Source organism: Mastigoproctus giganteus, chromosome 12 (genome assembly GCF_048544385.1).
Source record: "Mastigoproctus giganteus isolate SK-2022 chromosome 12, ASM4854438v1, whole genome shotgun sequence".
Taxonomy (NCBI): domain Eukaryota; kingdom Metazoa; phylum Arthropoda; class Arachnida; order Uropygi; family Thelyphonidae; genus Mastigoproctus; species Mastigoproctus giganteus.
The window spans coordinates 176,550,261-176,567,957 of record NC_143586.1 but is presented as its reverse complement, the minus strand read 5'-3'; the positions used below and the strand labels follow the sequence as shown (position 1 = coordinate 176,567,957).

The following is a 17,697-nucleotide window of genomic DNA, read 5'->3' as shown; positions in this document are numbered from 1 at the left end:
CATCCACAAGCCTCTGATCACCCAGACTAATGCCAGATGTTATCTAGCTTAGCGTAAGGCCCACCATTCTTGGACCATAGACCAATGGAAAGCTATGTTTTGTAGCAATAGGTCACAGTACATGTTCTGCCTGAGTGTGGTGGATGACCAGAGAAAGCTATCTGTCGGATGTATCATCCCAACAAAGAAGTCTGGAAGAGAAAGAGTGATGGTCTGAGGTTGTTTCTTATGATTTTGCCTGGGACCACTGATTGTTTAGGACAAACCCATGAGTGATGATCTAAGACACCCTGAACAATAATGTGTTACCTATGTTGTGGCAACATGTCAGAAAAGGTCTGTATCTGTATCAGCAGGGCAATGCTCCACACCATACTGTTCATGTGATGGATTGGTTTAAGGACACAAGCATTAAAAAGTTGGACTAGTCAGACCAGGGCTCTGACCTCACTACAGAGAACCTCCAGGGAGAAATTATGCCATCATATGTGGAGGGGAAGGGAGAGACTACCCAAAAAACAGAGCTGAACTGGTTGCTGCTTTGGGGTGGCCAAATGGTGGGAAATATCAGCAGACTTTTATATTTAGAAAAAACTGGTGGAGAGTGTTTTATGGAGACTAATGGTTTTTATAAAAGCTAAAGATTTCAGCATGCATTAATAGTTTTCCTGTAAATAAAGGAAATTTGTAGAAATGCAAGTGTCTAGATATTAATGGTAGAGCAGTGTGAGTGAGTGAGTGAGTGAGTGAGTGAGTGTGTGTGTACAACAAGAAGTTAATGTCTCATGGGGCCACCTTTTGCTGTGGTAGTACTAATTATGCATTGCACAATGTGTCCACTAAACATGCTCGACTGGGCTGAGATCGGGACAATTCATTGTCATATATTTCTGAAACCACTTAGCAACCTGCCGAGCCTTGTGGCATAGGGCATTGTCTTGTTGATAGATGAGTTGTGTGGATACACTGTTATCATGAAGGGCTGTACTTGGTCAGCAACAATAGAAATTGTAAGTGTTTCCATTTAGCCATTGATTAAAGGTGATCAGAGGACACAGGGCATGCTAAGAAAACAGTCCTCAAACCATAACACCACTGCCTCCAGCCTACTTAACACTAACAGTGTACCCCAGGTGCCATGGCCTCATTTTTTTTCCCAAATGCAGATATACCCATCAGTTCCACCCCTGGTCAACCAGTCACAGCAGACTCGTGACACCACAGAATGGAAGCACTTAACCATATTGGCTGTTGTTGAGATACTGGCACCTGCACATATTGCCCCCCACAATCATTACACGTTCGAAGTTGTAAAAATCTTGATGTTAACCCATTCTTCCTAGCAGACAAGTTGAAAGTTTACATGACAGATCCAAGTTTCACCCCAAATTAAGGTCTAACCTTCCTCTCTCTCGCTTTCAGTTTTCCAGCTTCCAGTTCTCACACAAACCTATGGAATCCATGACAGGCAAGATGAGTGATCCACTGAGCAAGCATGCAAGTGTCAATGTTTGAGTATGAGAGATGGGCTCTGCACAGGTTGGAACAACTACCTCACCCTTGTAAATCCCCATGTATGACTGCTAAGGCTGGCTGACTTTAGCCTGAAAAAAAAAAAAAAAAAAAAAAACACCGTGTGCTATCCATATTCAGAGTGCTGTTACGGGAAAAACTGAATGTGTGGGTGAATGAGAATGTCCTAATTAAATAATATTACAAATGTACACTTCTGAATATATGTCCAAAAAAAATAATTCCACTGCAAGCTAAGATGTGTACAGTGAGGCCCAAACATCCAATGGTAATTCATTCCACAAAACCCATTGTATGTTAAAAATATTGTAAGTTGAAACCAATAATACACTGATTTACTGCAATTCGTTCCCCAACACACAAGTATTTCGTACATGTTATACTTCATTTTTACATTAAAAATTAGTGTTTTATAAAGATAATTTAATAAATAGGCATAAAACATCTTAAAACAAATTAGCATTTACCTTAGACTTGTAGTGCAGAGCTGATGAAATCAATGGTGGTGGTGTAGTGGTGGTGGGACTATATCAAGCATCAGATGTCTTTTCAGTCTTTTGTCTTTTGCTGCTACTGGCAAATAAATTGTCCAAAGTGGACTGTTTTTGATGACTTTTTTTTTTGTAGCTTCCTGAAGTAAGAAATGACGTTGTCTTCCATTTTGCCCACCATCAGTTCAGTGTTTTTAATGTTGGGGTATTTTTTTACCACTTCTCTTAAAACACTCCAAACAAAAAATGACAGTCTCCAACTCTTCAACTAACACTTTTTGGGTGTCTTTTTCTTCCTCTCCCTCTCCAGTATCACTCTCCATAATTTTCTCCAACTCCTGTAGCTCCTCTGTTGTTAGTTCATGCCCATGGGCATCAATAAGGTCCTCCACATCCTCTTTGCCAACCTCCAGACCCATTGATTTACCAAGAGTGACAATATCATTTGTCAAAGCACCAATATCTTCAAATCCATCAACATTACGGATAATTAAAAGACCAGATGTTTTTCCAGGCTGAATTTAAGCACTTGGAGGAAACATCATTCCAAGAACTTACAATCAACCCCACACAAATCCAGCATGTTGAACTTCGACCTCCAAAAATCTTTGAGGGTGACAGGATTTTCACCACAGGTCGCTGCAAAGCAACTTGCAAACATTTTCATGATGTAGATTTTCTTGAAGTTTGCTATCACTTGCTGGTCCATTGGTTGAAGAAGAGTGGTGGTGTTGGGTGGCAAAAATTTTACTTGAACAAAGTCAAATTGTGCCTCAAGAGATTGAACAAGGCTGGGATCGTGGCCTGGCACATTATCCAGCAGTACCTTCACAGGAAGTTTATTTTTCTCAAGATAACTCTTCGCTGAAGGACAGAAAACTTCAAGCTCCCATTCATTGACTGTATTCAGGATACAATCAATGAATACCCATTCATTAATTGTATCCTGGGTTACAGGATATGAAGACATCCTATAACCCAGGTCTTCTTGTTATTGTGGCAAAACATTCCCAGCATGCCTTTGTTGATCTTTTGTTGTTAAAATACTATGGGGATTTAAAGTGATATACAAGCAAAGGAATATTACAACTTTCTGAAAGTGATAAAGCCCAAGAAACCGATAGGGAAAAAGAAATCCAAAGAAGAAAAAAATTAGTCAAGAAACACTTGTCATGATGAACCGAAGACGACAAATGAAAAGCAAGAAAAACACTAACAGGGAGAAAATTGAGTATACTGAGTTATGCAAAGCCATTAGAAAGAGACTTAGCGAGGACATAAGAAAATTTAACACAAGAAAAGTAGAACAGGCATTAAGGGAAAACAAAGGATTTAAATCAGCAGCCATGAGCAGTAATACAGAAAGACAAATGATACTGAAACTGAAGAATAGCGATGGTGTACTTATAAACAGCAGAGAAGGCATAATTCAAATAGCAGAAGACTACTATAGAGAATTATACAAGGAACAGGGGAATGATGCCAGCAGTGGGGAAGATGGATTGCAAAGTAGCAACACATACGACATACCCAATATTCCTCCTGATGAGGTAGATGGTCCTTGAAGTTGTCACAGACATTCTCTCAGATATGCCAGACAAGCTGTTCTTGCTACCTGGGAGTCTAAAACGCTGACGGAACTGATATTCGGGTGACACTCAAGTCTAAGTGGACCCAATTTCGGCGAAGTCCGGACGGTCTATGACAGCCAAATCCTCTGCTTGCACCTTCACGATGGTGGGACTGTAGTAACCCTGGGTATAACCTTCATGCACAAGTACATGGTGGGTGACCACCCAGGTGTGAACCAACGTAAGCAGGGGTCGAGGTGTGGCGCCCACACCACATGGAGGAACGCCGCCCCTCTATGTTACCAGGCAGTACTAGGTGGTAGATGACTCTCATCAACCGGTGAAATACCACCACTTTGCTTATTGGAGGCTTGAAGTGGTGGAACCCATGTTTAGTCTCTAGAGCTAAGTTCCGGCCAACCCTTCCCTATCTCTTCCATCATGCAGTATGATTGATGATTTTTGAGGTTATGATGAATGTCGTGGCGAGATCCAATATTCCTTACATTTCGAGGGTACAGCTCTAAAACGGTGTTCGCAGGCCGGCCGCTAGTTAGTACACCGGACTGAACCTATTGGTAACTCTCTAGGAAGCTTCCGGATCAGCTAGTGTATAATCTTGCTACCTCTACTCTGCCAGATAGTGACTGGAGGGAGTCCGAGTAGTGTGTATGCGGGGAGCATTCTCGAGGCCACGTTATGTCAAGGATCTGGGTATATTCTTACCACATGTACGCCATATACAAAAATTTCATTACTTCATACAGCATGTCCCACCCACTTTTTCTTACTATTGAATACACCATGAATTGTCAAAATAATAGAGCAAGCTTATCTGCGAAAAGATCTAAACCTCCCAAGGACTTCCTAATTCATTTCACAAATATACGTGGTCTCAATTCTAATCTCAACGATGTCCATTTCCACTTGCAGTCTTCCAAACCCCATGTACTTTTTCTGACTGAATCTCAGTTATCAGTTGATTCAACTACTGCTCATCTCAGATGTCCAAATTATTTGCTGTATGATTCCTTTCGCCTCAAAGGTGGTACTTGTGCATATGTCCGTTCTGATATTCCCTGTCAGAGACTTGGCAATTTGGAATCTCCTCTCTTTGATCTTCTCTGGCTTAATATCTCTCTACCTCATTGTGTAAAATTCATCTGTTGTCTCTACCGTTCTCCCAACTCCACTAATCACTTGGAGCTCTTTGACTTCCTCTCTTTACAACTTGACTTTCTCCAGTCCAACTTTCCTAACAGTGAGGTAATTTTCCTTGGTGATTTTAACGTTCACAACTCCAGCTGGCTTCCGTTTTCTAGTCACACCGACCCAGCTGGTCGAGATGCTGAGGCTTTTGCAATTACTAATGACCTAGCACAGATTGTTCATTTACCTACAAGAATACCGGACAATCCTAATCATACAGCCAATACGCTTGATCTTTTTCTCACAAACAACCCTTCTAAGTACAAGGTTGAAGTGAGAGGTCCTTTAGGCACTTCAGATCACAACTTGGTGATTGCCTCTTCTCCAATGGAACCTTTATCTCATGGCTATTCCCAACCTCGTATTATTTGGCATTACAAGAATGCAAAATGGGATGACCTGCGAGACTTCTTTTCTTCTTTTCCTTGGTCTGATTACTGTTTCAAAACTTCTGATGTCAACGTTTGCTCAGATCGTGTCAGTGAAATTATTCTTGCAGGAATGGAATCCTTTATCCCACACTCCACTTTAAAATCTCATCCTTTATCTAAACCTTGGTTTTCCAATAAATGTGCTAAGGCTGTCCAAGAGAAGAACGTTGCATATCGTAATTGGCTTGTTTCTAATTCTTCAGTTTCATTTTCTGCCTACACCAAAGCTCGCAACAATTGTAAAGCAGTTATTAATCAGTCCAAACTAGAGTTTGAACAGGCTAAGAGTAGAAAACTTGCTTCTTGCCCTAGTGGTAGCCAAGCATTCTGGTCTCTTGCCAAAGCTATTGGCCGCAACTTTTGCCCATCTCTGCTCCCACCTGTGTCCAAACCAGATGGTTCTGTTGTCACTTCAGCCAAGGATAAAGCTGACCTGCTAGCATCCCATTTTTCTTTGAGCTCATGTATTAATGATCTTGGTAAAACACCTCCCACCATTCCTAACACGCTCCATTCAATGCCTCCTGTGATCTTCCGTCAAAAGGATATCAGAAGGATTTTGATGAATCTTGATGCTAAGAAAGCTCCAGGTCCTGATGGTATTTCTCCACTTGTTCTCAAAACCTGTGCTCCTGAACTTACTCCTATTCTTTGCCGCCTTTTTTCACTTTCTTATTCCAAAGGTGTTTTTCTTTCTGCTTGGAAATTTGCTCATATTCAGCCAGTTCCTAAAAAGGGTGACAAATCCCTCCCATCCAATTATCGTCCCATTGCAATTAGTTCTACTCTTTCTAAAGTAATGGAGAAATCAATTAACCGCCAACTCTTAAACTACCTAGAAACCTTCCGTCTTATCAACGATCGCCAGTATGGATTCCGTCAGTGTCGATCCACTGGTGATATTCTGGCTTATGTTACCCATTTATGGACTAATTCAATGGAAAGGTTCGGTGAAACACAAGTAGTTGCTCTTGACATCTCAAAGGCTTTTGATCGTGTTTGGCATAAAGGTCTTCTAAACAAGCTTCCATCTTATGGTTTGCCAACTGTTTTTAGTAATTGGTTATCCAGTTTTCTCTCTGATCGCTCACTGAGGGTGATGGTAGATGGCTCTCTGTCTTCTAACTTCTCCACTAATGCCGGTGTCCCCCAAGGTTCAGTTCTTTCCCCCACTCTTTTCCTCTTGTATATCAATGACCTTCTTCCATTGACTGGAAATCCTATCCATAGTTTTGCCGATGATAGCACATTGCATTCAACTTTCCATTTTGAGAAACCTTGTCCAGCTCAATCAGCTTCAAGTTCTCGAAAATCTGCTGCCAATTCCTTAAATGCCGATCTTCAGGTAATTCTCCAGTGGGGCAAAGACAACTTAGTTGATTTCAACCCTTCTGAAACTCAGTCTTGTCTTATATCTCGCAAAAAGGATTCTTCTGATCCTATGCTTATCTTTAGTGACACTCCGATTTCTAGGCAAAATGATATATCTCTTTTGGGGATTACCCTGACTTCTAATCTCTCTTGGCAAAAGCACATTACAAATATTGCTTCCTCTGCATCTAAAAAACTTGGTTTTCTCTTTCGCTCTCGGCGTTACTTTTCTCCCAATCAGCTTCTCACTCTGTATAAATCGCAAATCCGCCCTGCCATGGAATATTGTTCCCACATCTGGGGTGGTGCCCCCAAAACCTCTCTCAGGCTTCTTGATTCCATTCAGAAGAGGGCAGTTAGGTTAATTAATGATTCATCTCTAACAGAGTCTCTCCACTCGCTTTCTCATAGACGCACTGTTTCTGCAGCATGCCTCTTCTACAGATACTTCCATGGGCACTGTTCTTCTGAATTGGCTTCTATAATTCCCGCTCTCTCTTTCAAAACAGTCCGAACACGTGCCGCCACCAGCCAACATCCATTTACTGTCCAACTTCAAACCCACAGAACCAACTTTTCATCTTCCTCATTTATTCATTCAACTGCCGTTTTCTGGAACAACCTTCCTTCATACGTATTTCCTGAAAATTACAATCTACAGAAGTTCAAGTCCAATATCAACAAATATCTTCTTTCGTCTTCTCAACCTCCAACCCAAGCACGGTACTAAGTACTATAGGTTATAATACCTCTCGTGTTTGGGGTTCTCATAAAAAAAAAAAAAAAAAAAAAGAACATGCATTGAAGAAAATGAAGAATCAGAAAGCCCCGGGGGAAGATGAACTTACTGTAGAGTTGTTAAAATTGGGAGGAAGAGACATAACACAAAAACTGGCAAGGCTCTTCACAAAGTGCATTAGAAAAGGTGTGACGCCTAAGCAGTGGAATACTGCAATCATAGTTTTGCTGCATAAGAAAGGAGATAAATCAGAAATTGGAAATTATAGACCAATTAGCTTGTTATCCCACATCTTCAAGTTGTTCACAAGGGTCATTACTAATGAATTAGAAAGAATACTTGATGAGAATCAACCGAAATAGCAAGCTGGCTTTAGGACAGGATTCTCAACTATGGATCACCTTCACGTAATATCACAGCTAATGGAGAAAGCAAATGAATATAAAACACCATTATGCCCGGCATTTGTGGATTATGAAAAAGCATTTGACTCCATACAGCATAAGGCAATGTTTCGGGCACTGGAAAGACAAGGCATAGATACCCTATATATTATGATTTAGAAGAAAATATATGAGAGTGCTACCTCCTTTATTAGACTAGACAAAGACAGTAGCAAATTTAAAATTGAGAAAGGAGTTCGACAAGGAGACACAATATCTTCGAAGCTCTTTGCTGGTGCCCTTGAGAAAGATTACAGAAGATTAGACTGGTCACAGAAAGGAGTCAATGTGAACAGAGAGTACCTAAACCATTTACGATTTGCAGATGACATTGTGGTCATAAGCCACAATCCCAAAGAATTAGAGGAAAATCTTAATCAGTTATGCACAGTTAGTAAGGATTTTGGACTAAAGCTGAATATGGCTAAAACAAAAGTAATGATGAACAAGTATGCCACAGAAAGGGAAATAATGATTGAAGGAGCAGTAATTGAAAAGGTGGAGTCATATACTTATCTGGGACAAGTTATTAGCTGTAATAATGATAAATGGCTGGAAGTCAAGAGAAGAATAAATTTTGATGGATAGCATTCAGGAAATATAGTCAAATACAGAGCAATATCCCAGTTTGTCTGAAATGTAAAATAATGAACCAATGAATACTCCCCACCATGACTTATGGAAGTAAAACTTGGGCACTCACCAAAAGAATGGAAGAGAAGCTGAGAACTACACAGCGAAGAATGGAACGAATTATATTGGGAATCAGACTGTTAGGTAAGAAGAGAAACACATGGATTAGGCAGCAAACTCAAGTAAAGGACATTCTTATCGAAACTAAAGAACTAAAATGGTCTTGGGTAGGACACATAGCTCGGAGAAATGATGACAGATGGACTAAGAAAATAACAGAATGGTACCCAAGAGGAGCTAGAAGAAAACCTGGAAGACTGTTATTTGTTATTTGGCTCTTTAGGAGCATCAGCAACCAAGGCCACATTGCTCCGGGAATATGCGGCGGTCATCCCTGACCCCTCTGCATTTGGTGGTCACGGGCTCGAACCCCGGTCCAATCAAGAAGCATGTGCTACACACTGCTGCTCCTGCCCACCTGGCTACGGAGGCACCACCTGGAAGACAAAGGCGGAGATGGATAGATGAAATTCATGAGTTTGTGGGTAGTAAATGGATGGCCAGTGCTCAAAACAGAAGGAATTGGAAAGTTGCTGGAGAGGCCTTCATCCTGCAGTGGATTGAAAATGGCTGATGATGATGACAAGCAAACGCTTCAGCTTAAAATCTCAAGAGGCACTGGCACCCAACAGAAGAATCTATCTTTCATAGGCTTATGCCCAGGTAAACTAGCCTCATCCTTAGTGATGTACATTCTCCTGGGTATTCACTTCGAGAAGAGGCTAGTTTCATCAATGTTAAAACCTCCTGGGGAAGATAACCCTCTTGATCAACAAACTCTTGGAATTCACTTTTAAAGGTCTCGACTGCTTTTTTTATCAGCACTGGATGCCTCCCCATGCCTTTCAACACTTTTGATATTCGCCCTTTTTTTGAATCACTCGAACCAGCCTCTGCTGGTGTAAAGTCTTCAAAGCGCACAGCACTGCCACTGATTGATGAAGCTTTAAGTTTCGGATCATCGTAGATCTGAAACAATCGTACAAGTGATGTTCCACCCACCATGCATTGAACAATAACATTGTTGAACGATAACAAAGATGCTAATTGGTTGAAAACAATCATACAAGTCATGTTCTGTGCACCACACATCTGAAAATTTCCACCCATGTATCGCACCAGCTATACTGGAATGCTATCGGTACCTGCAAATATCATCGGTCTGTAAAATAAGAGAACGTATGGAAAGTATATTGGTTCCTGAGAATATTGGATGTCAATTCATTGTAAGTCGAGGTCTACTGTATTTGTAGTATGAATGATGTGGTCATGCGAGTAAACTGTACAGTGACCAAATAAGTTTAAAAAATAATAATAAAATAAGTAAAATTGTACACAGCATTCAAATTCATAGTAAAGTGGTTTAGTCTGTATGTAAGAATGAGTAGAGGAGGCAAATGGTGTGAGTGCTATGTGGTTATGTTTTTCTATGTGCACCCTGAATCATCATCATGATCAGCCATTTTCAATCCACTGCAGGATGAAGGCCTCTCCAGCAACTTTTCAGTTCCTTCTGTTTTGTGCAAGGGCCATCCATTTACTACTCACGAAATCATGAATTTCATCTATCCATCTCCGATGTTGCCTTCCAGGTTTTCTTTTATCTCCTCTTAGGTACCATTCTGCTATTTTCTTAGTCATTCTCTCATATCTTTGAGCTACGTGGCCCGCCCAAGGCCATTTCAGTTCTTTAGTTTTGATAAGAATGTCCTTTATTTGTGTTTCTCTTCTCATATAACAGTCTGATTCCTAATTTAATTAATTCCATTCTTCATTGTGTAGTTTTCAGCTTCTCTTTCATTCTTTTGGTGAGTGCCTAAGTTTCACTTCCATAAGTTATGGTGAGGAGTATACACTGGTTCATTATTTTATGTTTCACACAAATTGGGATATTGCTCCTCAGTATGTGACTATATTTCCTGAATGCTATCTATCTGAAATTTATCCTTCTCTTGACTTCCAGCCATTTATCATTATTACAGCAAATTACTTGTCCCAGATAAGTATATGAATCCCAGTTTTCAATTACTGTTCCTTCAATGATTATATCCCTTTCCGTGGCATATTTGTTCATCATTACTTTTGTTTTAGCCATATTCATCTTTAGTCCAAAATCCTTATTAACTCTGCATAACTGATTAAGATTTTCCTCTAATTCTTTGGGATCTTGGCTTATGATCACAATGTCATCTGCAAATCGTAAATGATTTAGATACTCTCCATTCATATTGACTCCTTTCTGCAACAGTCTAATCTTCTGAAAGCTTCCTCAAGGGCAGCAGTAAACAACTCCAGAGATATTGTGTCTCCTTGTCGAACTCCTTTCTCGATTTTAAATTTGCTACTGTTTTTGTCTAGTCTAATAAAGGAGGTAGCATTCTCATATATTTTCTTCAAAATCATAATGTATGGGGTATCTACATCCTTCCTACATCCTGCCTTGTCTTTCCAGTGCTAGAAACATTCCCCTATGCTGTATGGAGTCAAACGCCTTTTCATAATCCACAAATCCCAGACATAATGGTGTTTTATATTCATTTGCTTTCTCCATTAGCTGCGATATTACATGAAGATGATCCATAGTTCAGAATCCTGCCCTAAAGCAAGCTTGCTCTTTCGAGTGATTCTCTTCAAGTATTCTTTCTAATTCGCTAGTAATGACCCTTGTGAACAACTTGTAGATAAGGGACAACAAGCTAATTGGTCTATAATTTCCAATTTCTGATTAATCTCCTTTCTCATACAGCAAAATTATGATTGCATTATTCCATTCCTTAGTTTCATGCCTTTCTTAATGTATTTTGTGAAGAGTCTTTCCAGTTTCTGTGTCATGTCTCTTCTTCCCAATTTTAACAATTCCACAGTAACTTCATCTTCACCCGGGGCTTTCTGATTATTTTCTTCAATGCATGCTCTACCTCATCAGGAAGGTTATCAGGTATGTTGTATGTGTTGCTAATTTGTGATCCATCTTGCATCATTTCCTCACTTCTTATATTTGTGATTCCACTGCTTTCATCATTTCCTCTGCCTTATATAATTCTTTATAGTAGCTTTCTGCTATTTATAAATACATCATCACTATTCTTCAGTTTCAGTATCATTTGTTCTTTCTGTATTACTGCTCATGACTGCTGATTTAAGTCCCTTGTTTTCCCTTAATGCTTGTTCTACTTATCTTGCGTTAAATCTTCTTACATCCTCTCTGAGTCTCTTTCTAATGGCTGTACATAACTCAGTATACTCAATTTTATCCTTGTTAGTGTTTATCTTGCTCTTTATTTGTTGTCTTCAGTTCATCATGACAAGTGTTTTTTTTGTCATGATGACCGTTTCTTGGGCTTTATCACTTTCAGAAAATTGTTGTATTCCTCATCGATATCTTGGTTCTGAAAGGTCTTCAGAAGCTCAACTTGTTCTTATGTTCCAGTACATACTGCTTTTTCTCATCTTCTGTTATCTCAAAAACCTTTGCATTATTTATTCGAGTCAGTTGTTTCCTTTCTTTTCTTATATCTATTTCAAGTGTGCATCTTACCATTCTGTGATCACTTCCACCATTTACCTTGTTCAGGACAGTAACATCGTTAACAATATATCTTCTGTTAGTGAAGATGAAGTTGATTTCATTAGTTGTTTATCCATTTGGGCTCTTCCATGTCCACTTCTGTTCACCCTTTTCTTGAAAAAACGGCCTCCGTAGCCGAGTGGGCAGGAGCGGAAGTGCAGTAGCACACGCTCTTTGAGTAGACCGGGGTTCAAGCCCGACTGCTGAATACGGTCGATCTGCCAACCCGCACTGGACCAGGGTGGCAGATAATGGTCCATTTCCCTCAACATGAATTGTTGAGGAGGCTTCCACCCTGCAGTGGGTTGATAATGGCTGCACTTTACTTTTTTTTTACTGACATTCCTCGAGATTCTGTAAATTCCACAGGTCTTTCACCTCTTTCATTTCTTTCACCAATTCCAAAATTTCCTATAGTTTCCCTTTCTGCACTGTTTTGTCTCTTTCCAACCTTAGCATTCAAGTCCCCCATAATAATGTGTAGTGATTTTTCTGTTCATATAGAAGTCTCTCAATTTCGGTATACATTTCTTCAACCTGTTCATCACCATGAGTCGATATTGGTGCATATATCATTATAACCTTTAGTTTGTACCTCTTAGAAATCCTGAGTAGTAGTCTTGAAACTCTTGGTGATGTATTTTTGAATTCAAAAATATTTTTATATCTTTATGAACCAAAAAGCCTACTCTATCTTCACTCTTTGCATTGTTAGTAGTAGTGGCATGTGATGCAAGAAAGCAAGTGTATGAGCTTATGCAGCATCAGCCAAAAAAAAAAAAAAAAAATCACACCACACCATTCCCTCCAAATGCCTGTCCAGTTCCTCCTTAAATTTATTTAACCTATCAACTTTCACAATAACAGATGGAAGTTTGTTCCAGCAATTAACCACCTGGCTAAAGGCAAATTTCCGCACATCTATTCTACATCTGTCTTTTCTTAATTTGAATTTATGGCCCCTTAGGTTTGTAATCTGAATAAGTGGAAGGATCCCATCATAATTCAGCGTGCTCAACCCATTCAAGGCCTTATAAAACTCAATCAGATCACCACGCAGGTGCCTAGTCTCCAGTCACTGCAATTTGCAGAACTTAAGCCTCTCTTGGTAAGAGGATCCCTTCATTCCCCTCACCAATCTTGTTGCCCTTCTCTGTACACACTCAAGTAAATCTACATCCTTCCTAAAATGAGGCCTCCAGACCTGTACGCAGTACTCAAGGCGTGGCCTGACCATTGCCTTATACAGAGGGATAATCACCTCCTTTTCCCTGCTAGCAAAATTCCTACATATCATTGACAAAACCCCATGACCTGCCCTGGCAGCCTGTCTGCATTGCTCAAAAAACTTCATATCTGACTGCACAATTACTCCCAGGTCTTTTTCATTTTCTACCATCTTAAGTGTAGTACCACACAGTTGGTACGTTTCTCTGGGGTTACTTCTACCCATATGCAGTACTTTGCATTTGTCAAGGTTAAACTTCAGTTGCCACTTCTTAGCCCATCTGCCCAAATTATCTAGATCCTGTTGCAGTAGCACACTGCCATTACTGTCATTAACAACCCTGCCAACCTTCGTGTCATCTGCAAACTTCGACATTAAGCCTGATATACCTTCATCAATATCATTGATAAATATACAAAACAACAGTGGACCCAACACCGAACCCTGTGGGACTCCACTAATAACATTAGTCCACGAAGAGCAGCACCCATTGATTACCACCCTCTGTCTTCTCCCACTTAACCATCCTTTTATCCATTGTAGCAACTTGCCCTTAATACCATTCTGCTCAATTTGTACAATAGTCTTCCATGCGCAGCAGTGTCAAAAGCTTTTCTGAAATCCAAATATATGATATCAAAATTATTTTTTGCATCCAGTTCCTTTGTAACCACATCATAATATTTCATCAAATTTGTCAGACAAGACTTTCCCTTAACAAACCCATGCTGTGTCTGAATTATTGCTGCAGTCTTGTCTAGATGATCCTGCAATGCATCTTTAACCAGTGACTCCATTATTTTACCCAGAACAGAAGTTAAACTAACTGGTCTGTAATTACTCGTGTTACCCTTCAATCCCCCTTTGTGAATTGGAGATACATTTGCACATCTCAAGTCCGTGGGGACCTCCCCTGAGTCCAAGGATGCTCTCATAATTATGGCTAAGGGTTTGCTTAGTTGCTTTGCCGCCTCCTTTAATATAACTGGATAGATCCCATACATCCCAGGTGCCTTTCTTACGTTTAACTTCAACAATTTCTCCTCCACTTTGCTCTCAGTTATTACAAAATCATTAAGTGCCCTGCTACAATTTGATAACCTTCTGCCATTTTCAAACCTTAATAACTCCTCATGTGTGAATGTAGATGCAAAATACTCATTCAGTTTATTTGCTATCTGATCAGGATCAACAGTCGAACCATCGATATCAAGTGGACCAATCAGATTCATCCCCTTCCTTTTAGAGTTTATATAAGTAAAGAACTCCTTGTTGTTTTTCTTAGCATCTTTTGCCAAAGATTTCTCATAATCTGCCTTTGCCTGCCTAACCTCCTTTGTGACCTGATTACAGACTAGCTTATATCTGCCATAGGCTTCTGAGTCGCTTGATAATTTATATGCATCCCATGCATTTTTCTTCTCTGTCACGAGTCTCATTAGTTCATTTGATAACCATTTCATTTCATACAAAATTAGCTCATTTGATAACCATGCTGTACACCAATGTTTCCATTGGTGTACAGCAGTCGTCTTCCACTTGATAAACTTATAAGTGGTTATTTCTTCTTCTTGTTTCAGCCAAGCCGATGATGTTCCAATTCACCCTGAATATGTGATAAAAAAAAAAAAAATTATAAAATCTTGTGCATAAGTAGGTGTAGTGGGTGTGTGACTGACTGGTATGTATATGTTGTGTTGGGGAGGGAGGGGGGGATCCAACATGGATAGCACAAGACCCTCCAATCAAAGCTGCAGTTGGAGGGCAACCATTTTGGAAGCCCCCACTGCCTTTGCTGACATCATGCCGATTCCTTTTCTTAGGTGGCATGGCATGGAATGCTTACACTGGTTACAACTGGTCTGACAAGTGTGAGAATGTCACATGATTCTGACCATAAGCAGCAAGATGGCGACCAAACATAAATAGGGCACTCTAGCCATATGACTTTAATCCCCCACCTTTTTCAATCCTAGAGTATTGCCCATCTCCCTCCCCACCTCCTTACCCAAATCTTCTTGTGGTGGGCTCTATCACCCTAAATACTTTCCACTGTTCTTAACAGTTCCCCTGCCTTTGCAGAGGTGCCCCTTTGTCTCCCCATACTTCAAATTCCTGATGGAAGTCTTCCCATCTTCCACCCTCTTACTCTTCACCTATCTCCCAAATAATTTTTTTTTTATTTGGGTCCCACCTGGAAACTCAAGGGATGCCAGGGTTCGCCCCACCAGAGCTTGAATCCCTTCTTCTTGGCCTGGCTCTCTGTGCCCAGGAAAAAAATCTAGGAGTCTGTGGTGTTCCCCAGGTCCCCTAGGTTAAATGGCCAGATGAATAACATAACCCAACACTACAATATGCTACAAAAACCGCACGACACACTCACTTTACAGAGTTTGTATTACGTCACAAAGTTAGGGGAACCTCCTGATAGCTATCAATGTCCTTATCCGGCCACATTTCCATGGGCACTGGATGGCCTATTCATTCATCGTCTTCCACGTCTTCCTTCTAAAGATCTTTTCTGCCATTCACATAGTTTATTTTCACCATAAACAATGTAAAAATTCATAACTTTCATTTGGTGTTTTCTTCAATTTTGCTAAAAATTTGAGGTTGATTCATTGTTCAATTCTTTTGTCTATCATTTTTCCAGAAAACTGCAAAAACACAAGGTAATAAAAACCTATCTCACTGCAAAGTGAATGAGCATGTTGGAACGTCACTTGACAGACAACTAGGGAAAGGTTCAAGGGCAAATGATGTGCCTTTGTTTCACAGGTGGTGGTGCTTGGTGCATAGTAGCTGCACATGCAGTCACATTTAATAGCCATATATATATGATCTTTTACATTTCTAATGAGAACCTCTCTCCCTCTCAGGTGCAGTATTCTGGTCTAGACTTTTCCATAGCTTGAGGCTTATGCCCTAAACGCTTTATAGTGCAGTATTCTTAAAAACCGTGAGTATAATTTTTGCTAAGGAGGGAACAATATTCTACACCCAAAAGTAATCACACTACTAGTTTGTATGATAATTTCATGCAGAAAACTCGCCCTGTTGCTTTCAATACCAAATCCCCTCCCTTCCGCACACAAAAAAAAAAAAAAAAAAAATTACAAGAGATGAAAAGAATTTCTGAGGGCAAAAATGTGCAATTATCTTTAAAATATCAAAACACATGAAAACTAGGCACCTGCAGACCTGACTGAGTTGTTTAGGGTTCTGAATGGATTGAGAACCAAATGTTAATGGCACCCTTCCCCTTGCTCAAACAACATGCATAACAGAGCATAAATTTAAATTGAGGAAGGATGGTTGCAGGAATTGTGCAGAATTTGCTTTCAGCCAGAGGGTAGTTGATTGTTGCTAAACTACCAACTTCAATGCTGGCATTGAAGTTGGCAGTTTGAATAAATTTAAGGAAGAAATGGACAAATTATTGGAGGAGATGGATAAGAGATGTGAGAAGCATGGGTGCGTGTGTTTTATGGCTGATGATGTATAAGCTGGTTTCTTTGCATCATTTGTCACTTCTGATACTAACATCAGTGTAATTAACATATTTTTCTCTTCTACAAGTGCACATTGTGATGTTTTTAAACTAGTGCTACCACATTTTTGGCTCAAATCACATTTTAAAGGCAAAAGTTTGTTTGTCTTTGTTTATCTTTCAAACAAAGCAGCTAAAAGAATTATTATACTTTTTTTCCTGAATTGAATAAACATATAAAAAGAGAATGTCATTTAACCCAACTTAAATAATAGGTTTATTTATTTATTTTTTTTTTATATTTTGAGCATGATAACTATGGCCATGACATGTCCATACTGACACTTCACAGAGGAAGGTAACCATGCTTTGTTTACTCTGTAAAACAGAATAACTGTTTTGTATTACGAGTAATACAAACTGTTTTTGTATTACAGAGTAACTGTTTTGCAAAATAAACAAACCATAAATTTAACTGTTTTGCAGAATATACAAGTCAGACTTACTTGGAGGAGAGGGATGATAGAAAACATGCAATGATTGTTTGAGACAAACTAGCTTAGCCAATGTGTGTGGGGGGGGGAGAGAAAAGAAAAAAAAAAAAAAAAAAAACTAACTGAACACAAAACCAGGCCACTGATTATAATTGCTCTGCTAGAGCATTAGCTTTATTACTGCTAGAGCAATAATAAAGCACACCTAGTGCCATCTTAACAGTGGTTAAGATTTTAAGTTTATTCTTAATTTTATGCAGATTTACCTTTACTATCCTCTTTCTCAGCTAAATTTTTCAAGCTGGCCATTAATATATCATCATATCCCAAAAATTCATCCAGCAATAATCGACTGAACCAGTCTCCAAAACATTGGTCTTGAGTTGGATCTGAAACAAAGTATTAGCTTTATCAAGATTACATTATATAGCTATAT

The 17,697-nt window shown here is 39.6% G+C and overlaps 1 protein-coding gene across 2 annotated transcripts in view; it reads right to left on the bottom strand.

Moving 5' to 3' along the window:
- Positions 1-17,697, bottom strand: part of LOC150077616 (membralin) — a 280,598-nt gene that overhangs the window by 175,917 nt on the left and 86,984 nt on the right. For both annotated transcript variants that reach the window (XM_090385657.1, XM_090385658.1), the window contains exon 5: positions 17,528-17,650. In XM_090385657.1, the coding sequence (XP_090241783.1) occupies positions 17,528-17,650 (123 nt within the window). The remainder of the gene's footprint in view (positions 1-17,527; positions 17,651-17,697) is intronic.